We start from the raw sequence: 24,119 nt of genomic DNA on the forward strand, positions 1-24,119 counted from the left end.
CTGCCTTAAAGGAGATCTTTATTAATCATGTATGGTTCACAGATGTTCTTTAAAAAAAAACCCCAACTTTCTAGAGAAGCACAATCCTCATGAGTGGCTTCAGCTTTGCATTGAGTCTTGTTTTAAAAGAAAATCAAAGTGGTACAATTTGTTTACACTATGATACTTTCTAAATAAACTCTTTTTTAAAAAAAAAAAGTCTGGTCTTTCCTTAAATGTTACAACAAAACATATAAAATAGGCAATAAATTATAGTTTCTATTTACAAAACAGCTGTAAGTGCAGATAGAGATCATAAATGTATTATTTAATCGGTTTAGTATGAAATTGGTTTCCTAGTACATGATCGTGAAAAAGACATCTTGAAAACATTCTCATCTGTGATCTGAGTCTCGTTTTCAACAGGAGAAAACCGTGATTTCGGTTCCCAACCCACATGCCTGTCCTATCCCCTCCCGCAGTCTGGATGACTTAGGAAATCCTCAGCCCGTCGCCTCTACTGGTCTAAACCCTTGACGCAGGACACTGTCCCATCCAAGAACCACGTTACCGACACAGGAGAGAGGTGGCGGTCCTAATGTAAGCGAGCTTTTCAGAGAGCCATCCCCCAAGGGAAGGGGTGCAGACAGTCGCTCGGTTACACAATGGCTTTAAAAAGGCTTCTCTTCTGTGGAGCCTCCCCCTCAAAGAGGGGTCACTCTGCTTTTGGTCCTAGCACAGAAAACAGCATAATGCCAGGGCGAGGAGGGGGGTAAGGGATGTAGTGGAACTAAAATAAGTGTATCTTCTCACACCAACAAAATGCCCACACTTGACGGCAAGACTGAGACAAAAGGCACTCACAGGCCGCCCAGCTGAGACCCAGGTTCCCAGCGCCAGGTCGGAACAGCTGTATCCGGCCCTCCTGCGGTCTGCAAACTCTGCCTTTGAGAAACTACTGAACCCGCTGATATTTGAGCAAAAGACAACTTTTACTTCAAGATTATTTTCCCTATTTACTCTAAAACCACAAGGAGCTTGGATCTAAAGCAGTAACTGATTTTGGTGGGTTTGGGGAGGGTGCAGAGGGGAACCCTTCCAAGTTACATTTCTGCAGTCCCCAGACGCTCAAGCAACGCTTCCTAGAGCCCGATGGCTACTCACAACGCTCACGGTGTGAGCAAGGGGCGGACAGGGTCCCTTCAGGTCTGCGTCGGGGTCTCCTCCCGCGTCCCGGGGGCCCCTGTGGGCTTCTTAAGGCAGATGTGATCCAGGAGTCCAGGCAGGGTGTGCACAGCGTCCCCAGCCACTCACCCCGAGTCAGTGGCAACCACACGCTCGTACGACCATGTTCCTATACTTCTTCAGGATGACGTTGGAGTTGTCGTCGAAGTAGAGCACCGAGATGGCGTTCAGTTTCGTGGGCGCGCAGCACGGTTTGGGGACGTACTCGGGGTTCATGAGGTGAACCTGTTGCAGAGACGGGAGGAGGGGGCAGCATTAGGGACGGCCCCTGGTCCTGGCTGACCGCCCCCTGCCCCCCGTGGCGTGGAGCCGGCCAGCACTCACCAGGGTCTGCACGATGGCATGGTTGGTGGCGTTCATGTGTGCGTTGAGAGGGAACGAACATTCTCCGTCACAGTAGTTGGCAGCGTAGCCCTTCGGGGCAATGATCCAGTCCTTAACCGAATGCAAAAGGAAACGGGGTCAGCACACGTGCCCCGCAGCCCCTGGGCACTGAGGAACCCCGTGAGAAGGCCTTGCTCATGCGGGGCAGCTAAGGAGACAGACATGGGGTCAAGGATGCGTGAGGGGCAGAGCAAGGTGCAGACCTGCTCAGTCTGACTCTGGAGCCCTGGTTCCCCGCCGCTGGGCCCACCCGCCCCGGCCTGCCTGGAGGCCCGTAGGTGGTCAGCTCTAGGAACCTGGACCAGAGGTGCCTCCTGGAGTCCAGGGTTCCCCTGTCCCCATAATGCCACCTGCACACGGGAACCATCTCCAGTCACATGGCACCTAGCATTTGCCTGAGCAGCGGCTTCAGGAAGGAGGCAGCATACGGGTGCCCTTCCAGTCCGGGTGAGCTGATAACTGTCAGATTAGTTTTTCCAGCCCTTTCTCGAAACCCAGCGCACACTGTTGAAATGCCAAAGCAATGCAGGCCCTGGGGACCGAGAGAGAACGAGGGGAGCACTCTGGGCTGGCTATGGATCTGCAGGGACTTGGAGGCCATGCACCTGGGGCCCCCTGGAGAGGTGCAAGGGCGGGGGTGCTTCAAGCACACGTGGGTGGACTGTCGCCCCTCCCCTCCAAGACCTGGGCATCTGAAAGGCTCCTAAGTACCTTCCCAAGAGGAACCTTCCTGACCCTGAAGTGCAGGGTCTCTGCTGATGACCGCCGCCGCCTTCAGGACGCGAGGAGACCCCGAGACGGTCGGGAGCACTCACCTGCCACCCCAGGTCCTGGAAGCTCACGTAGAGCTCGTGCTTCCTGCAGGCCGTCTTCAGCTCGCTGCTGTTGTAGTCTGCTGGGGATCAGAAGGCGCGCCCGGTAACTCCCTCATTCCTTCCTTCACAGCCTCACCCGGGCCCTTGGCCACAGGGGAGCCCCCGCTGGCCGCAGCCTGGGGCACCCAGAGCTCCGCAGGCTGCCAGCTGCTCGGGCATCTGACACACTGTCTCCCCTCTACCCCGGGGTCAGGCACACCGGCTCCCGTCTTGACACGCCTGCGCTGACTCGAGGGACCCCTTTTAGCAATAGGGGCGTGTTGTGATCCCCTACTGGACCAAGAGTCCCCAGAGCCCTAACTCAGGACATGATTCACGTTCAAGACAAACACACCGGCAGGTTCCGATTCTAACAGGGACCGTCCTGAAGCTGCCTAGAGCCTGTGAGGATGGCTTGGGGGGTCAGGAAGGGCCTCCTGAAGGGGGTGCCCCGGAGCCAGGCCTGGCCAGGAGGCCGGGGGGGCCCTGCTGTCCAGTCCTGTGACTGGGTTAGTGTCCCCCAGCCTGCACTAAGCCGCCCCAGGAGAGCAGCGCCCGGCACGTCAGCAGAAGCGTGCACACCTCTCTGGAGTCAGGCCCCGCTAGTCTGGTTTCTCACCCGACCCCCGCTCATCAAGGGCTGACGGAGCCGCTTCTGTGTGACATGCCCTCCCCAAGAAACAAGGGGCCCCGTCAGACAAGGCTTCTGCCCTCCAGCGACTCGGGGAGTGGCAGGGGTGATGCATGACGTGCCCAGCTCACTCCAGCACAAAACAGAATCTGGACGCCGTGCACAGGGGGTGCTAGAGAGAAACCCCCCTGGGAGATCAGAGAAGGGACAGTTACGAGGCAGAAGGGGAGACAGCAGTTGTGCAATGAGCGTGAGGACGCGTGAAGAGTGACCCAAACTGTGGAACTTCCTGTGTGATCACTCCAGCTCCTCCTGGGTCCCCAGAGAGTCCAGGATGGGGTCTGCTCCCCAGAAAGAGCTCAGGCCAGCCTGACCTCTGGGGAAGGGGGGTTGGAGATGGAGGTCAAGTCCTGAGCCCCATGTGATGGCTCTGGACACAGGGCTCGGGGGAGCCTATCCCTGCAGGGGGGTTAGTGTTGGGGAGCCCCGCGTCCCCAGCCGCTCTTCTCAGAGGGGGAGCGAGGGGCTGTTTCTCCCCTGCATCCCTTATAATCCAACTGGAATCCTGAGTGCAGCGCTCCCCCAAGGCCCAGGAGTTGCTCCAGAGTATCATCAGACTGGGGAGGGGCCGCTGCCAGAAGCCCTGAATCCCCTCAGTAGACAGACCAGCAGGGGGCATCAGAAGGAGGCAGAGCCCCTGACCTCATGGCACCTGTGCCCACCCCAGGCAGAGAGGTCAGGATGGAACCAGACCGGAGGACCCCTGGCTGGTGTCAGGGTACAAGCAGGGAAGTTTCTCGTCCTGCCAGCTGGAACTGAGATGACGTGGGCGAGGGCTCCCGGCCGACACTCCGTTCTGGCTGACCCATGATCCCACCCCCCACCCCCCTGCCATTCTGGCTCTTTCTTTCCCGGGGCCAAAGGCTGGCAGATGCTCAGGGGAGTGGGGCTGGTGGGGGTGGGCCTGGACGAGAAGGGCAGGGCCCTCCTCACACCCCAGGCGGGGCTGGGCAGCCCCCAGGGAGGCCCCGGGCCAGCCCAAGCCCTGGGGTCCAGCAGCACGCCTGCTGCCTTTCCAGCCCCAAGAGAAAGAGAGAGAAGAAACACGGGAGGGAAGAGACAGAGGCAGGGCGGCCCAAGAAACTAGGGCCCGGGGGAGGGGCCAGGGCTTCTGCCGCCCCCCGCCCCGGGCTGTGGGGGCTGGCCCTGCCCCTCCCCCACCCCAGGCCCCGCCAGCTGCAGGCCCCAGGCTCTGCCAGGAAAACACTAGAACAGCAGGCGCACAGAGCATGCTGTCCACACAGCCCAGTTTCTCTTAGCTCAGGCTAGTCCTCCCAGAGGAAACTTGTTTTTTAGAGGCAACAATTCCCTGCTCTCATCTCCCTTCCAGCCTAGAATGACAAGGTCAGGGACAAAGAGCAGCTGTTCCCCCGGCACCTCCGTCTGCAACAGTCTGACCGCTTCTGTCCCACCTCCGCTGGATCTGCCAGCTTCTCCCAGAGGCGGCTCTGGCTCCCATGTACCCCATGATCCACGAGGCTTCCAAGGCCTGCCAGGGAAAGCCCAGCTCCTGTGCCGTGACGCTGCAGGATTTCTGGTGTCGATAATCTCATAAAGTGTTTGGGGAGGGGGGGCGGGCAGGGAGAGGGCAGCTTGATTTTCAGCGTCTCAATTTTCTTTACAGTGGGATGGTTAGCACAAGAGGCAACGGTGAAGGCCCATCCCACTCGTTTGTGGCTGCAGGATTTCAAGGTCTCACACGGCTCCATTTAATTGGGGCTCTGATCTCTTCTCAGCCTTTGTCTTGATGAATAAGAGAATAGGGAGGAAGGATCTTGACGACAGAGACATCCCTTAAAGGTTGAGCCCTGAGACTCCCTGCTCCACATCCCTCTGTCCCCAGTCCCTAGCTAGGAGGACCTGGATCCCAGTGCTCTCCTGGGAGATGGCAGTACTTGATGGATTATTTGAGTGTCTGGCAGCAGCTGTTTATGCCTCTTATTATTCAGCCTACTGGCCAACAGCACATTCATAAGGGGTGAACCCTAGGGATGGAGGAGAAGGTCAAGTTCTAGTCAGCTTCACTCCTTGGCAACTCTTACCCTAAAGGGGCTTAATGGCAAAAGGGAGTCAAGTATTATGAATATGGAGTTTGGAACAATTCAACTTTCCAATCACTCATGCCACACTTGTCCTCCACAGCTGTGGAGAATTAAGTTCTGATTTCATTTAAAAAACTCTGGACAAGCTTCTACCTCTTGACCGAGACATCTGGGAGCCAAGCTACTGGCCCTAAAATTTGAATTTAAGGTCAAAATGACAAAATCCCCAATGCCTTTTAAAAGGTTAGTTGCTTAGCTGTGTCCATCTCTCTGTACCCCCCGTGGACTGTAGCCCGCCAGGCTCCTCTGGCCATGGAATTTTCCAGGCAAGAATGCTGGAGTGGGTTGCCATGCCCTTCTCCAGGGGAATCTTCCCAACCCAGAGATCGAACCCATGTCTCCCGCACTGGCAGGCAGGTTCTTTACTGTCTGAGCCACCAGGGTAGCTCAATGCCTTTGAAGAACTATAAACAGCTACATCACAGCCCTGACCCACGTCCATTCTGCCCAAGCATCGCGTGTCTGTAGTGGGTGAGCCCATGCACCTCTGGCACGTCCATCCATGGACACAAACGAGGAACCAGAGGGGACAACCTGCCAAGAACTGAAAGGCCAAGCAAACACTGATCTGTGAGGAGGAGAGCCCCTAGTCTGCAGGCTGAAATTCCATGAAATCTACAGCAAAAGATGTGATAGTTATAATAAAGTACCCGCATCGCTGCTTTGCAAGTGATGAGTTCTATGTACTTTTCTTAAGCTGGAAGCATACTGAATGGTCCCAATTGGGAAGTTTAAGAGTTAGACGGTATGAACTAGCAACCAGAAGGTCAGCAGATTACTTACAGAGCCACCTTTTCTCCCAGGATCCCTAAAGATACATGTTTGGGTGGGCTGGAAAAAGACAGAAGGAGAATTTAAGAGATGCCCACAGGTAGCATCTGAATCAATGAGGAACTCATTTTGAAGAGAGAGAGGGTCTTGGGAAGTTACTGGTTCATGACAGTCAGCAGGGCTGAGTGATGGCACCATGAACATGAAGGATGAAGGGGACCCAAAGTTAGCTAATCCAATTTGACATAATTGTTCCAAGTGGCAGAAAATGTTTTAAAACCATCTGCCAAAACACAGAGCAAGTCTCACTCGTGGCGTTGGCAGCCAGCTGGTAGACATGCAGAAAACCTCAGACTCACCAGCTGAACTAAAATCGCATTAACTACTCCTGCCCCAAAAATGTGTAGGAAAGATCTTGAAAAATGAGCTAGAACAGAATCTAGAATCGCCACACAGAACCATCCCTTAAAGCTGTTTGTTCACAACTCTTGTAATGGGTTGGTCAGGTGTCAGTCCCCCTGGAGATAAAATCATGGAACCGGAGAGAAAGATACTGTGAAAGAAGGTGGGCAGCAGCAAGACCATCTAATGAGAGCTCTGGGAACCGTGGACAGGGTGGGCACCACAGGATCAGTGGCTGAGTCACTAGAATCCCCAGCGGGCTTGCACCAGGACTAGTAAAACGTGTCAGAACAATGAATGATACGGTCCAGATGATACGCAAGCCCACGGGAGAAGTGCAAACAGAGGGTAAGTGAAACCCATCCAGGGAGACTTGGGTCCAAACCCACTGTTTTGGTGCATGTGTTTGGAAAGTCCACTAGAAGGCCAAGGAGAGATGTGAGAGCAGATGTGGGGGAGGACGGGGAGGGGCAGACGGGCGCTCGGCCCTTCCCTCGTTGAGGACTGGTCCTGCCGTCTCCAGCACTGGCAGCTCAGTTTCAAACACAGACTCGTATTTCCCTGCCACGTTTCAGCTGGAGGACTGATGCTCACGCCTCTGCCCAGTGGCAGGACGGTGTCTGGTGGGCTACTGCTGCTGGTCATTTGAGCAGAGAAATGTTAATTCCCTAGGAGCACACCATGGAAGACGGGGGCAGCAGGGGCCAACACTCTCTTCCTTCAACCTCCGGAAAGACTCACAAGGAGAAGTCCTGCCTGGACTCACACAGTCACACGTGACTACAGCTGCCGGTCTCAGCAGCATCTACAAAGTGAGTGAAGACCCAGAAGCGTTTGGCCCCACAACAGCCCAGAAAGAAAAGGAACCAGCTGGTCTGTGCCCCTGGGCAGCAGATCATTATCTTTCTGGAAATCCTTTCTCCAAGAGCGAGTGACTCTGCACATCCATCCCCATTGACGGCAAGAATAAGTAAGGAGGAAAGAACCAAAGAGAGAAAGCAGGGGACTTCCTTGGCGGTCCAGTGGCTAAGAACCATCTTTGCAATGTAGGGGACGCAGGTTTGATCCCTGGATGAACAACTAAGCCTGTGAACCACAACGAAGATCTGCATACTGCAACTAAGACCTGACTCAGCCAAAAAATAAATAACACGGTTTTTTGTTTTTAAAGTAAAGCAATACTTCAGTGGGTCTAACCCGGATCATTAATTGGACCATCTTGAGAGGGTCTCTGAAGATAGTGTGGGTAGGGGAGGGCCCTCCAGAGTAAGGGGTTTAAACCCCCTTTTGTGAGGGCAGAGGTGTTTGTTAGGAACTCTGCCTTCTTACCCCTGAAAAGAACAAAGCCCATTCCAGAGTACAGGGTTGGGAGGTGGTGGGTGGTAAGACCCAGAAAAAGCAGATATACTTGCCTCTTCTTACAAATCAGTCCACCTTTAATACTCATATTTAATTTAAACTCATCAAACTGGAAACAAAATGCTGAAAGGGACTTGGAAGAGAATAATTCAGTGATGCCCAAATCAGAATTTGGAAACCCAAATCAGAGATGACATGTTTTCTCAATTAGAAATTTTATGTGTGTACTGGCGGGGGAGGGGAGGTGGAATAAATCAAGTGAAATTTTCATTAAAAAAAAAGCAATTAGCATCCCAAGAGCTGCCTTCACGTCTGAGGTCCCAGCACCAAACTGACCGCAGCTCATTAATGAACAGCCACCATTGGTGGGCTGCATCGCTATGCCCCGAGGAGAAGCCTGGGATGATTGCTGTTCAGAAGGCTTCCTCCAAAGCGCATACAGGAAAGTCATCACTTCTTTTTCTTTAAACCCTAGCCCTGACTGTTTCTAGTGGTAAACACAGGAACACCCATGCTGGGCGACGCTTCCAAGAAACACCAAGAGGACAAGCGGCAAAATGTCACGTCACGCTGGGTGGTGCATCTTCTGGTTCCACATCCCAGTTACTGGTAACAGAAATGGCTGAATCAGAACCCAGAGTGAAGACACTGCTTCCCACAGGAAAACTGGGTGCTTTGGAAAGTTCCACAAACTCTTTCCAGCCGCAGAAGATGACACTGTTTTAAAGTCACCTGGAAGAGTTAATGCATCTTCCTGACGTATTTTACATCCCTTCCAAGGAGTCTGACATACCTGCTAAGAACTTCCTATGGCTGGAGGCACCTCATCTTTGAGCCAGAGCGATGCTTCTCATTCAATCCCAGCAAAGCCACTGAGAATCAACCATGGCCACTTAACCACTGGGTAAACCAAAGCCGAGCTGGATTAGGTTCGTCCTGAGTCACAAAGTAGGGCTTCCCAGGTGGTGTCAATGTTAAAGAACCCGCCTGCCAATGCAGGAAACAAGAGAGATGCAGGTTCAGTCCCTGGGTCAGGAAGATTCCCCTGGAGTGAGGCATGGCAATGCACTCCAGTATTCTTGCCTGGAGAATCCCATGGACAGAGGAGCCTGGCGGGCTACAGTCCATAGGGTTGAAGAGAGTCGGATGTGACTTAGCACAAGCACACACACAAAGTTACAGAGCACTTATGAGGAAAGCAAGATCTCTGACTACAAATCCCAAAGTGAACCCTCAACTTTGTGCCTGATTTCTGGGCTAAAGGGAAAGGAAGCCTAGAACCTGCAAGCACCCACTTTAGAGCAAGATGCACCTTGCTTTGAATTCAACACTGACCAGCTCTGTGCTGCGTATCAGCGCCTGCACGCCCTGCCTCCTGTTCTGAAGACTGGACTTCTGTGTCTCCTGCTGAGGCTCTGCATGGGAGGGAGTCTGTCTGCAGAGAGGGCTATTTCCTCTCTCTTGCCCTTTGAACCTGCCTGTTCAGGGCAGGCGGGGAGGGTGTGGGGGGGGGGGTGCTGCACCCCACCCTCTAGCTCCAGGGCTGAGCACCGACCCCAGACCAGCTGTTTGCTGAAGCTACTGCAGAAGAGGCGCTCTCGTCCTGAAGCTGAGGTTGCCTTCCTCAGCACCACACGTCAAGCCAGGCTTCTGAGAACGCCACCAACAAAGGGACACAGGAAAAGGCATTCCTACTATCCGCTGAGCCCGTGGGTCTCACCACATCTCAAGGCAGAACCCCAAACTTCCCAGTTGAATGAAAACCAATGAAACTCATCAGAGAGGGGTGCTGGAACTGACTTGCTATCACTCCCAGCCACGAGCACTGACCAACAAGAGCCCGCCCTCTACAAATGCATGAAGTCTGTTCGTCACCACTTCCCGGGCATAATGCAATTTGGAGAAAATGCAGTCATTCCCTGGATCTTTATGGGAATGAAGAAGAGCTGGGAGAAATCTGATCAGACAGAAGGATGCTTTTCTGGAACAGACACTGAGGCTGTCTCAACCTGCAGACGATCTTGGGGTCACAAGGGCTCCCCTCTGACGGCCTAGGCACCGTCCAGATAATCCAGGGCACCTACAGCTGCATGTGGGTCTGCAGAAGCTGCGCAGCGTCTGCAAGCCTCGGCAGGTCCTGTGTCCTCATGGACGCCCCGGGGCCCACAGGGAAGACGGCGTCCCCAACCCACCTGAGGCGCTGGAGGCCCGCGACACGTCCTGGGCCGGGGTGGAGCGGTTCCGGGCCTGCTGCCGGCGCCGCCCGGGGGCCGACCGGGCACTGCGCACATGGACCTCACTGGCCTTGAAGAAGGCCACCATGAAGGGCTGCTTGTCGTAAGGGCCGTCCCTGCCCACCAGGCCTGCCGCCCCGGGGCTGATGCTGAGGCCTGCAAGGCAAATACCAAAGCACACCTCTGGGATGTGGTACCGAAGCCTGGCGTCCACCTGCAGCCAGACACCCAAGCCTCCCAGGTACCCTCAGAGAGGAGGAGCCCGCGTTCGGGGAGACACGGGGCACCCTGAGCCTTCCCCCCTCTTCCTGCCAAGGTCCCAGGAGGCAGGGCAAGGGGTGGCAGGACCCCCAGTTCCCCTGCTTCTGCTGCTATCTTCTGTTCACGCCCATCTTCCCGATCTCATGTCTCCCACCCAGAAAGGTGACTTCACGGGCTGACTGTGTCCAGCCCGAGGGGACTGGGACCTGCCAAGCTCTGACACTGCAGGAAGAGATGCTGGAAGGGCCTCCACAAACCTACTCAACGTCAGCACCTAGACCTCGCCCCGGCCTTCCTCTTTAACTCAGCACCCCGCTCCTACCCCTCTCTGAGGCTCCCAAACCATCTTAACAGTCCCCGAGTCCTTGCCAAGAGGCCCTGGGGCAGGTCTCCGCTTGTCCACCGGGGCTCTGGGAGGTCGGGAAACGGGGGGGCCCACCTGGGGACCACGGCTGCCCACACCTGCCACCAAGGAGGTGAAGGCTCGAGTCCCTGAACTCACCGTCACGCGTAACCACGCTCAGCTGCAGCCCCATGTTGTGCTGCGGGGTCAGGACCCACAGGTTGCTGGTGGCCGTGATGTCAAACTCTAGCCAGCCCGCCTCCGAGGCCCACACAGCACGCGTGCCCAGCAGAAACAGGTCTGAGTCTCTGGAAAAGAGAGGAGACAGCTGGTGAGGGCACAGGGCCCCGGCTCAGCCCGCAGTCCCACCCGGCGTCAGAATGCAGGCAGGACAGCGGTCCGCGCCCACCCATCACACAGGACAGGCACCCAGCGCCATCCGGGCAAGTGCGCAGGCACTGGGGCGCGGCACAGACATGTCTGCGGGATCCTCACAACTGCTGGTGCCAGAGGCGTTTAGATTTAAGAAAAAATTAGTAAACGGGCCTGTGATTGTTCACTTTATGGCTAATGAACTCTAAAAAGAAAATGCGGGGGGTGGCGTGAAGAAAAGGATGAAAAAAATACTAAAATCAGGATTAGTAAAGATGAGCATTTACTAAGTTGTTTTTTTTTTTTTTTTTTTAATGAGGGCCCAACAACCCTCACGTTTTTACTTTCTGTGGAAGGGGAAACCAGGATTCGTATGCTATTTCTGAGCATCAATACTTTTTTTTTAATTAACACCTTTGCACACAGCCTGCATTAACAGCTGAGTCCTCGCTTGTGTGGACCACAGACTGGAGTCAGTGTCGGCCCCGCCATGAGCCGCCTGGGCTCCTGTGAGGCAAACTCACCGAGCCCATTCCTTCCAGTGGATTCCACAGGGCTGCTCTTATATTTACATACACAGGGTTTTTGTTTTTTTTTTTTTTTTTTTTTTTTTACAGTTTCCAGCTAACATAACCCAAGGGATCATGGACAGACAGGGTGAGGGACCCATATGTTGTGACAAGGCAGCGTGAGGGACAGTCACCTCGGGGTGAGTTGACACCCCGGGGTCAGGGGCAGAGAGTGGCCTGGAATCCCTATGACAGGGAGGGGGAGGTTTCTGCCCTCCCTGGAAAGACGCAGACCCCCTGGGGCTGGAAACGTTCTGCGTGGAGAGCTTACAGGACAGCAACGTGACTAAATTCAGTACTAAACTTAAAATGAGCATCATAATACAAACAGCATACATTTAAATCCGTTATAAAGTGCCTGCATCTGCTTGGCTTGGGCCATCCTGCAAAGTAGGCAGAGTATCATTACCCCCATTTTATAGCTGAGGAAACTGCGACTCAGACATGAGTTCACAGACACGTCATGGTCAAGAGAGAAGCTAGTGGACCCCGAGGTTTCCACAAGGGCCTTCCTGCCTTTTGAGATCATGATGAAAGACAACCCACAACAAAGGAATAAAATGTATCTCTAGTCCATCCAATGGTCTGGAGGCCAGCGAAACATCTCAGTGAAAAGTTAGACTTCTCAGAGGGGAAACAGTTTTTCCTGTTTACACGGCTCAGAGCTGGAAGGCAACACTATTGTCATCTTTTCCAAGCTCGGAGCAGTAGGTGTGGCTACGCAGCGTTTACTCAGCTGCTGGACAGGGTCTGCGGGGGGCACGCCGGGCCTGCCATCTATAAAGCCCCCCCTTCAATGTGTGTGTCACAGCCCCTGCTGACAAATTACCCCCAACCCCGTCACTAAGGTGACTGTGGGCGGACAGATGAGGGGGTGTTCGTGGAAAACAGCAAGAGGGGACGCAAGTCCAAAGCTTTGAAGTGAAGATGTGAAGACATCAGTTCTGTTCTGGAAGGTAGGGAAAGACTCTCATCCAGAAATAATACAGAACCAGGAACAGCGATGTGGGGACAGTCTGGTCCTGAAGGAAGCACCAGACACGTTCTTATCAGAGGAGCAGCTTCTAGAATGAGGATGTGGTGGGGATGTCAGCGTGAGGACTGCCCCCGAGGGCCAACAGGGCGGGGCACTATGGCTGAGGGGAACTGGTAGCTGGGCGTCAATGGGGGCAATTGGCAACATGTTCTTAGGACTTGTAACAAGGATGCAAAGAAATACAGCCCAAGATATGAATGCGACATGGCTGGCAGAGCTCAGTTCAGTTCAGTCGCTCAGTTGTGTCCGACTCTTTATGACCCCATGGACTGCAGCACACCAGGCCTCCCTGTCCATCACCAACTCCCAGAGCTTACTCAAACTCATGTCCATTGGGTCAGTGATGCCATCCATCCATTCCACCCTCTGTCGTCCCCTTCTCCTCCTGCCTTCAATCCTTCCCAGTATCAGGGTCTTTTCAAGTGAGTCAGTTCTTTGCATCAGGTGGCCAAAGAATTAGAGTTTCAGCTTCAGTCCTTCCAATGAACAACCAGGACCGATTTCCTTCAGAATGGACTGGTTGGATCTCCTTGCAGTCCAAGGGACTCTCAAGAGTCTTCTCCAACACCACAGTTCAAAAGCATCAATTCTTTGGTGCTCAGCTTTCTTTATGGTCCAACCCTCACATCCGTACACGACTACTGGGAAAACCATGGCTTTGACTAGATGGACCTTTGTTGGGGAAGTAATGTCCCTGCTTTTTAATAAGCTATCTAGGTTGAGCTAGAATGAGATTTATATTTCAAAAGTAGGGCTCATGACGAATGGGGGAGTCTGTCAGCTGAGAAAGTGGGAGATGGCCAGAAGGCCATCATCCAAAAATAGGGCACAGACAGCAGAGGACAGGAAAAAGAGGGGAAGGGTGTGGTTTAAAGAGGACAGAGGAGGCAGGTGAAACCATGACGGGGAAGAAATGGAGTCCACAGGGTGTGTGGGCTTGGTGGACACGGGAGCCTGCACTGCAAACTGACGCTGCTCCAGGTCACCCAGGGGCCCCCCACGCCGCCCCCCAAGGACGTGGCAGTGCTTCAGGGCCACGCCTCGGTGACTACAGGGAGGACAAGGCTGGTCCTCACCGATGAGGAGACCAGGGGGTCCACACACAGGGGCTGCAGCTGAGCTCCGGGGCTCAGGGCACTGAGGCCAAATCAAAGACAGCCACGCAAACAAGGGTGCTCAGGCCCCTGAGAGCAGGGGAGATGGAGCACGGGGACTTAAAGTAACCAGGCTCGGGGCCTCCCCAGCGGTCCGGGGGTTAAGACTTCAGCTTCCAGCACAGGGAGTGTGGGTTCAAACCGTGGTCAGGGAGCTGGGATCCCACAGGCCTCGTGGCCAAAAAACCAAAACATAAAACCGAAACAAATTCAATAAAGACTTTACAAACTGGTCTACATAAAAACATTATAATAATAATAACTGGGCTATCAGGCTGGCGGAGCAGCAAATACCTCCCCGGCTTCCAACGCTCAGGTGCCGGCTGAGCGCTCCTGCCGGCCCACAGAGGACGGGGAGGCCGGTCCCATCACGGCTCCCTTCCGGAGCTGGCAGCGCGCAGCCTGCAGAGGTGGGGTGTGTGACGGCCACACGGGGTTCAGGGGGGTGACCAGAGCTTGAAGCTGGAGCCCCGGCTCTCAGCCACCACGCATACAAAAAGTGGAGTCAAGAAAAGCACAGGACAGATGCCGTGTCATGTTGCTTATCTGTGGAATCTTAAAAAGATGATACAAATGAACTTAATTACAAAACCAGAAACAGACTCACAGAGAACGGTCTTATGGTTATTGGAGGGGAGAGCAGGGGAGGGGTACATTGGGAATTGGGGATTAACAGATAACATGCGACTGTGCATAAAATAAACAAGGACCTGCTGTATAGCACAGGGAACTATTTTCACCTATCATGTAATAACCTATCGTGGAAAAGGATCTGAAAAATATATATATATATGAATCACTTTGCCATACACCTGAAACTAATACGATATTATAAACCAACTCTACTTCAATAAAGAAATTTTTGTAATGTATAGGGCAGAGGGCTTGGAACACCCAGCAAGGGCTTGGAATAAAGTCAGCGATCCAAACTCACTGCCCATCAGTGCCAGTGGAGGCTGGATACAGAAGTCAGGTTTCAGATGCTCAAGGCTGGCAAAGGAGAGCAGTCAGGGGTGACTCAGCATGTCAGGACAGGAGGAAGAAGGTCGAGATGCCTCACACCCATGGCTGGCATGCCAGCAGCCTCCCCGGCTTCTCCCTCTTCCCCTCCGAGCCCAATGCCCTCCATCTAGATACAGCCATCACTGACACACATCCAGGAAGGGAGAGGGTTTTTCACAAGAATGATCCTCTGAGGGGGAACCCCACTGGGTCAACGCTGCTCGTGACTCAGGTGGGTAAGAGACACTATTTATGGCAAGTCACCAAAATGGGCCTGGTCTGTCCACAGCTGTTTACCTTTCTTCAATGATACATGACCTTCTCAGTCTACGGACTCTGTCAAAGGGTCACCTCTAACAAGACACACCCGGTTTTGTGACATGAACAGCAGAGGTTCCCTTGTAAACCACTCTAGGAGCATCAAGGTCTTCTTTATGCAAGAAGGAGAGTGCAATTTTCAAACAGAATGAAAGTCAAAAATCAATCATTTTAGGAAATCAGAGACGAAGGCAAGGGTTTTTACTTTCTTATGTAATGTATATACAGAGTCACATCTAAACTTTTACCAACTAAAAAGATAGAACAGAATATTTGAAAACACAACACTGCAAATCAGAGTAACTGCTACACAGATTTGAATAACAGTGAATGAACATTGCTGTATATATAATAATGTATACATTATATATTACATATATGTTTATTCACTCTTGTTACTCAAATTATATAAATTATGTATTACAGGGTTGCCCTGGTAATTATTATTCCCAGACAATAAAGAATCTGCCTGCAATCCAGGAGACCTGGGTTCAATTCCTGGGTCAGGAAGATCCTCTGGAGAAGGGAATGGCAACCCACTCCAGTATTCTTGCCTAGAGAATTCCATGGACAGAGGAGCCTGGTGGGCTACAGTCCATGGGGTCACAAAGAATCAGACATGACTGAGCAACTGACACTTTCTTTCATATATTGTATATATTACATAGTATGTTAGTGAAAGTCACACAGTTGCGTCTGACTCTCTGCAGTCCTGTGGACTGTAGCCCGCCAGGCTCCTCTGTCCACAGAATTCTCCAGGCAAGAATACTCGAGTGGGTTGCCATTCCTTTCCAAGGATCTTCTGGGACCAGGGTCTCCTGCATTGCAGGTGGATGGCTTACTGTCTGAGCCACCAGGGAAGCCCACAGGAGTGAAGGGAAGGCACTCAGTCGTGCCTGACTCTTTGCAACCCCGTGGATGGTAGCCCACCAGGCTCCGCCGTCCATGGGATTTTCCAGGCAAGAGTACTGGAGTGGCCTGCCGTTTCTTTCTCCAGATATTATATACACTATATGGTATATATTGGGCTTTCCTGGTAACTCAGCTGGTAAAGAATCTGCCTGCAATGCAGGAGACCCCGGGTTGATTCCTGGGTCAAGAAGATCCCCTGGAGAAGGGAATGGCAACCTACTCCAGTATTCTTAGGCTTCCCTGGTGACTCAGACAGTAAAGAATCCACGTGCAATGAGGGAGACCTGGGTTTGGAAGATTCCCTGGAGGAGGGCATGGCAACCCACTCCAGTATTCTTGTCTGGAGAATCCCCATGGACAGAGGAGCCTGGCAGGCTACAGTCCATGGGGTTGCAGAGAGTCAGACAGGACTGAGTGACTAAACACAGCATACACTATATTATATAATCAGCCAAGCTCCCACTGACTTTATGGCAGTTGAATTTGCCCAGCTTTCACTTCTAGGACAAGCATGGCATAGAGAGAAGTTTCAAGCATCAAAGGCACCAAAACTCAGTAAGGGATGTTTCTTCTTCGACAAACCAACACAAACCCCTTTGCTGTCAGGATAGTAACACAGCTCTGCACTTACACGCTACTCACCACGGGACAGCTCTTACATGCGTCAGCTCCTCACAACCGCCCAAGAGTGTTCATACCATCCCAGGCGTACAGAGCGGGGAACAGAGACACACATGGGTCACGTGGCTTGCTCACAGGCACTCAGCCAGCACGAGCACAGCGGGGATGTGGACCCAGGCAGCCTGGCCCTGAACCATCACCACGGAGGTTCCCAAGGCCGGTGGGCACCAGACTCCCCTGGAGGCCGTGTTAACACACAGACTGCTAGAGTTTCGGGGGCAGGGCCTGTGAGCTTGCATCCCTGTCAGATTCCTAGGTGACTCTGCTGCTGCTGGTCTGGGGACCACACTTAGGGCCACTGTCGTCGAGCACTCTGCCTCTCTCCAAAGTACAAGGAGAATGACCTCAGCCTGCTGTTTAGACTTCAAGTTCCAAGCTGTTAGCTCTCAAAATACCTTGCCTCCCTCTCTAAAATAGTACGAAGTCATGTAGACTTCATGAGTAAATGCTTGATGGTCTTAGGGACTGGCCTTACCCTTGGGGATTTATCAAGTGAGACTAACAATCAGAATCACAGGTGAGATTAAGTCCAAAGTAGCAGGATTATCAGAAGGCTTGCTTCTGTGTGTCCAAGACAGGGAGCAGGGGAAGATGGAAGGTTACTTTGTTCAAGTTCAAGGCTACCTAACCTGTGCTTGGTGACCACACAGATGCAATAATGTTCCCATACACTGGGGTAAGAGGGCGGCAGAGGACAAGATGGCCAGATGGCATCACCAACTCAGTGGACATGAACTTGAGCAAACTCCGGGAGGTAGAGGATGACAGGGAAGCCTAGTGTGCTGCAGTCCATGGGGCCACAGAGAGTCAGACATGACTTAGTGACTGAACAATTAACAACACACTGGGGTATATATCACCCCACGCCCCAGTGATCGGGTACAGACTGAATGAGGTTTTGAGAGAGTCAGTTTCTAGGTAGGTTAAGAAGTCCGGGGGTCCCCAAGGAGAGAGGGATCTGGAATTCTCCAGGAGGAGGAAAGGACAAACATTTTTTTTCCCTCTACATTCCTTAGTCCTAGTCACATGAGTGAGTGAGTGAAGTTGCTCAGTCATGTCCGACTCTTTGCAACCCCATAGACTGTAGCCCACCAGGCTCCTCCATCCATGGGATTCTCCAGGCAAGAGTACTGGAGTGGGTTGCCATTTCCTTCTCCAGGGGATCTTCCTGACGCAGAGATCGAACCCGGGTCTCCTGCATTCCAGGCAGATGCTTTAACCTCAGAGCCACCAGGGAAGCCCAAGTCACATAAAACGTTTTTATCTTTAAGCCTGGAAGTGATGATTATACAGCAAACAACTCAGTTTAAACAACTCAGTTTAAACTCTGTACTAAGGATTATACAATAACAACGTGTCCTGCTTGAGGACAGTTTCTCCTTCTTGAAAACCTTCTGACTCATCCTGATATTTTAGAATGTATGTTACGGGAGTGGGTCTGGTAGGATCTTTCTATTGTTAAATTCTAATCTTGTTCTCCTAAAATGGAAATTGTGGGAATGGGAGTGGGTCTGGTAAAATTTTCTCAAACTTGAGACATTCTTTTGATCGTCTCTGGCCCCCCGACTGAATTCTTCTCTTCCGGAGGCCAAGAATCCTGGCATCTTTTCATGAGTCAGCAACAACCTCTCAATTTCTGCCACCTTTTAAACATGTCACAGGCAAATTTTATGTTTTAGTTCTTATCACCCATGCCCACACCCACATCCTCACCCAACATGGGGAACTCTGGCAATAAAAGTGCTGCTAATTTGTGATTTTAAAACAGCTAAAAAAAAAAAATCTTGACTACAACCACGGCCTGCCTCCCACAAAGCTGGACATCCTGGTGGGGAGATGCTGGCAACTAAAACATCTGGGTGTGAATAATAGAGAAGGCAGCATCGTTTCCAGAAACAAACCTATTTCCTTTTCTCTGCCACGTTTACCAAGTGGGTAAACAATTCCCAAACAAAAGTTCCTCCTGTTCCCCTCACCCTGACGTCCCCCTCTCCAAAATTTGTCCTTGTTTTTTTAATTCTTCTCTAACGTTCTCAGCTACTCTTCCAAAGAACAGAACTTAGGCAGGGGGAAGAAGGCTTGGTAGCTTCTTGAATCTTGTTTTCTCCTTTGACTTCAGGGGGTTCTTTCTAAGTCTAAGCTCTTGACTAAGAAGATGAAACTAACTGGTTACATAACTGCAGGTGTAGGTCGGGCACGTTATCCCTTTCTCAGGAGCAAAGGAACACTCACTCACTACGAAGTTCAGTGCTCGTTGGGGCCCAGGCTGAGTGTGCCAGGGATTATCAAGCCAGCAGGAAGATTTCAGTAGTCCCTGGGGTAGGAACCTGTGGCAGACCGGATTCAGAAAGAGAAACAGGCGTGGCTGGGCACAGCGATAAGAAGGCTTTGATTTTCCTCTGCCCAAACATCAATCGAGTTCTCCCATCCCGCCTTTCTCAATTTTGCCCTTCTCTTCATAAAAGAACAGTCCCAGATATCCCACTTTCAGGTCAGTGGAGATAAGAGTTCATGTTACTTCATTTCGGGAGGCAGCACTGAGCATCTGACGGAATTCATATAGCAATCACTCTATGAGCATCAGTCTGCGAGAAATGCTTTCCTAAGAACATGAATCTCCTGGATGCTGGCCCAATGACTGGGTTCAGGTCTGGTTTCCAAAATCACACTGTTTGGTTCCCAACATCAACGTCTGTGGGGATTCACTACAAAGATTTCCCCAAAAAAATATGACACTTCAGAGATGGGTGCTTTGGGCCATGGTGCATCAAATGAACACTCTTACTAAGAACAGCTAAAATCACAAACCTGTTTGAAGCCATCTTAGAGCAACCAAGAAAGGTAAACACTTGATGGGGCAAGAGGTCAGAGAGAAGAGAAATGCATCAAGGCTGAGCCCTGTATTTGCCATTGCTTTTTCATCTTAGGGCCTCTGCATACCGCAAAGATGTCAAACAGAAAGCAGCCCAGAGCCTGGAGTGGTATCACTGGCTGGCAATGCAAACTGGAGCTTCAGGAAGTTATGACTTAGAGGGCTAAGGCCCCAGAGGACTGCACAGAAGTGAGCTCATCAATGTGATCTCATAGAAGTGAGGGGTCCCTTCCTCTAGGACCTTGGCTCTTCAAGGCCTGACTGCCATGAACTCCAATATTTCCATTTGAGACATTTGCCAAATGTTAGGCTGTGTTTGCATGGAGGAAGAAGCTGAGAAAATAAGCAGAAAGAAACTGCTTAGAGGCTAAACAAAAGCACAGCAGAGTTTTTGGCAGTCTCTCAATGCTGGGAAGTTAAAAATTAAGAGTTCAGAGCCCACCATGGAAGAGAACCTCTGGTAAACAACCTAGACCTTCAGCTGAGACCCCTGAAGAGCTAAACTGCAGGAGAAAGGGAAAACAAGAAACAGAGATGCCTTAACATATCCAGAAACCTGGCTTCAGTTAGAACAGAACAAGGTGACCTGCCTGCCTTCCAGAAGAAAGTGAAGTAGACACCAGTATCTAGAACTGTTTGTCATAAATGAAGTCCAGAATATAATTTCAAAAAATGATTAGGCATGCTAGGAAATAAGACCAAATGAGGGAAAATCAAGGGAGCAAACAGATCATGAAAATAGACCCACAGGTGATTCAAATACAGAATTTTCAGACATGATCTTAGAATCTAGTGTTATATTAGAAGGATAAATCCCAAGTTCGGTTTGTTCCAGGAATGTGACATTGGTTATAGACATCCCTCAGTATCCTTGGGGAACTGGTTCCAGGACCCAATCCTGGATACCAAAAATAGCTAGACACCAAAATCCGTGTATGCTCAAGTCCCTCACGTAAAATCATGTAGTATATCTGCATATAACTCATGCATGTCCTCCTGTATATTTTAAATCTCTAGATTACTTATAGTACCTAATACAATGTGAGTGCTGTGTAAATAGTTGCAAGCACATAGCAAATTCAAATTTTTTGGAACTTCCTGAAATTTTTAAAAAATATTTTGATGTGTGGTTGGTTGACTCCACAGACGTAGAATCCATGGAAATATGAAGGACTAACTACAGTCATCCCCCAAAATTCAGAAAAAAATCCACATAATTTCTAATTTTAAAAAACTCATAGCAAACTAAGAATAGAGGAGAATTTCCTAAGTCTGTTCAGAGTATCTACAAAAACATTTATAACAAACATTGTCCTTAATGGTACAGTATTAAATGCTTCCTCCCTTAGATCAGAAATCTGATAGATTTCCAATCTCAGATTAGAAACCTACCAGAAATCTGTATGGAATTCAATATTATACTGGATCTCCCGCAAGCACAATAAGAGGCAAAAATATAAGAATTATGATGAAAAAATAAAAATGTTTATAGATGACATGATTATATTCATGGAAATTCTGAAATTCTGCAGAGAAACATAACTAGACTATGTAAATTTGCAAGGTTGCTGGATATAAGATCAATATCTAAAAATCAATTGTATTTCTATGGGTATAGCAAAAAATAATCAGACACTGAAATTTTTAAAAGATAATACCACTCACAATAGGATAGAAACTTCAATACTTGGAATAATTCTAATAAAAATATTCAAGACCCCTCAAAGTGTTAAAAGTTACTGATAGAAGTTAAAAGCAAACCTAAATAAACATTCTTGGACTGAACCACTCACAATTAGTGAGAGTCAATTCATCCCAAATTGAGCTCTAAATCTGATGAAATTCCAAGTAGATTCAGAATTTCAGAACAGAGTTTCTTTTGTAGAAATTGAAACGCTGCTTTTACAGTATACATGGGACTACAAAGGACCATCAACAGCCAAGAAAAGCTTGAACAAATGTGGAGAACTTACATGCCAGATACCAAGACTTCCCATAAAACTAAAAGACTTAAGAGCGTAATACTGGTACAAGAAGAGAAAAATCAACCAACAGAACAGAACAAAGATCTCAGACACAGACCCACACTTATGTGGTCACATGATTTATGACAAAGATGCCACTGATGTGAATGGAAAAAGGATAGTATTTTCAATAAGTGGCCCTGGGTCAACTAGGTTTTTTTCTTCTTCTATCTAAACTCTCTAATCTATGTCCATAGTTCACCTGTAATCTCAAATACCCAGTACTAGAGAGTAGAGCTCATTCTCACGGGCTCTCAGCATCTAATCATGACTCAGACCCGTCCCAACCTGGACTCTTCTCCAAGCCCCTCCTGACTGATTCCTCTGGTCCCGATCTCTATGAATGGTTCAGAGTAGTATGTCAAGTTTAAAATTCTGGAAAACTGCTTTTGCCTTTCAACAGTTATTTTCTCTCCCGGGACAATTATATTCTATCTTAAAAACAGGTCAGAATTGATGAACTTAGTCACATAAACAATAATTCAGTCTGGCCTTGTTTCTGGGGACTCCATCAGCATGGCCTCTGGGCGGCCTAAGTTGGAAATCTTTCTCGGTTTTAAAAACCAACTCCACCACAGTATTGCCCTGTTTCCTTGATTCAAAGTTACACATCTTCCACTCCTAAAAACGATGCTAACGTTAGGATGAAGCATATGATCCAAGCTGAAAAAACTATATATATACAAAAAAACTCCCACTTCACCTCTGTTTGTTTGCCTCCCACTCCCTCTGTTTGCAGACATAGGAGTAAGTTGTGCTATTGCTTATACCAGGAGGAACTGACTTTTAAATCTGGTAATTAATTCTCGCTTAAATGTCTTCCAAAAGACTGCACCATGGTAAAACACAAAAAAGTTATCACACACACAGAAGACAGACTATCACTGCCAAGCAACAGATACATACAGAGTACAGAATTTCACAGCTAGCAGAGGCATGTGGGGCCGACCCATGGACCAAACAGAAGCATCTTTCAGACACTGAAAACATTTCTGTCTGGCTTCAAAGAGATGCTGTTTGACTTCCAGATATACAACAGTGAATTAAGAGGTAAAGTATATCTTTAACCAAATAAGAAATATAGATGAGAATGATATTCCTAAAGGCCCCCAAATTGCACTATTAATATAAAGGTACGTGAGTACATATGAAATGAGCGACATGTTACCGTCATGCTGCCACACGTGATAATAGAAGGTTGACAGTTAATCAGAGCAGCCTCCAAATATGAAGACAGCTCAGCATGGATGAGATGCAGGAGAAAATGCAAAGTAAGTGGACAAAGACACCACACCGTGACTAAGTACAGCTACTTCCAAGTGATTTAGTCTTTCATCTCCTCCACACCTTTCCTTTGGAAAAGCTGCTAACAGATCCATGGTTGACCAATAGATCCATGAAGGTTTGCAGAGGTTTTTCCCATTGGGAGTCCTCAAACGCCAAAGCACCAAAGGCCTGAATTCTAACAGACACATTTTTACCCCCAACAGAGCTGTCTCCTGTGCTACCCGAACAGGAGCATCCTTACGTTCTTATCCAAGCTGAGGAGTTGAAGACGCAAGACGTGCCATAAGGGGACCCTTTCCCTCTTTCTGGCACTTCACCTTGGGACTGTCCCCACGGCATGGGGGTGACTTTGAGTAAGCAGAGCAGCCCACACTTTAGGCCTGATTTGGACTTGACACAATGTGTATACACCATATTTCATCCTTCTATAGCGTAAACTGCCTGCCCAGCTGTCTGATGCGGTCATGGCTAAACTCTAAGGAAGGGATTTGGGAAGGTCTTTCCCAAACTCTGAGCATGATATAACTGCCAGTTTCCACCAGCGTCATCATAAACATATAACAATTCCTAAAGTCAGATTTTAACAGCAAACTCATCTTAAACTACCAACCCCACTCCATACTATAGAGTTAAAAATGGGGGGAAGGGAGAGTTAGGGAGTCTGGGATAGACACGTACACACTGCTGTATTTAAAATGGATAACTAACAAAGCGACTTCCCTGGTGGCACCATGGATAAGAATCCATCTGCCAATTCAGGGGACACAAGTTCGATCCCTAGTCCGGGAAGATTCCAGATGCTGGAGAGCAACTAAGTCCTGGGCCACAACTACTGAGCCCGAGGGCCCTAGAGCTGGTGACCCAACAAGAAAAGCCACCCCAAGGAGAAGCCTGTGCACTGCAATGAAGAGTAACTCTCACTATACCACAACTAGAGAAAGCCCTCGCCTAGCAACGAAGACTCAGCACAACCAAAAATAATACATAAGTTATTTTAAAAAATAAAATGGGTAACCAACAAGGACCTACTACAGAGCACAGGGAACTCTGCTCCATACGATGCGGCAGCCTGGATGGGAGGGGAGTTTGGGGGAGAAGGGATACATGGATATGTATGGCCGAGTCCCTGCACCGTCCACCTGAAACGATCACATTATTACTCAGCTATACCTCAATACAGAATAAAAAGTTAAAAATAAATAAACCACAAAGAGCACATGTGTGCTTCTGGGTTGCCAACCCCTCTCCACTCCATGAGTTGCTCCAG

General features: G+C 50.0%; 1 protein-coding gene across 2 annotated transcripts in view; it reads right to left on the reverse strand.

Moving 5' to 3' along the window:
- Window positions 1–952: 952 nt before the first annotated feature.
- Window positions 953–24,119, reverse strand: part of BMP6 (bone morphogenetic protein 6) — a 144,969-nt gene continuing 121,802 nt past the window's right edge. Inside the window, exons 3-7 of one of the 2 annotated variants that reach the window (XM_027958445.3) lie at window positions 10,785–10,933; window positions 9,980–10,177; window positions 2,424–2,500; window positions 1,549–1,659; window positions 953–1,449 (exon numbers count right to left, since the gene is read on the reverse strand). In XM_027958445.3, the coding sequence (XP_027814246.1) occupies window positions 1,300–1,449; window positions 1,549–1,659; window positions 2,424–2,500; window positions 9,980–10,177; window positions 10,785–10,933 (685 nt within the window). In that variant the 3' untranslated portion in view covers window positions 953–1,299. Of the gene's footprint in view, window positions 1,450–1,548; window positions 1,660–2,423; window positions 2,504–9,979; window positions 10,178–10,784; window positions 10,934–24,119 lie in introns of both variants that reach the window. The other variant, XM_027958444.3, reaches the window with a different exon arrangement.

Source organism: Ovis aries, chromosome 20 (assembly GCF_016772045.2).
Source record: "Ovis aries strain OAR_USU_Benz2616 breed Rambouillet chromosome 20, ARS-UI_Ramb_v3.0, whole genome shotgun sequence".
NCBI lineage: Eukaryota > Metazoa > Chordata > Mammalia > Artiodactyla > Bovidae > Ovis > Ovis aries.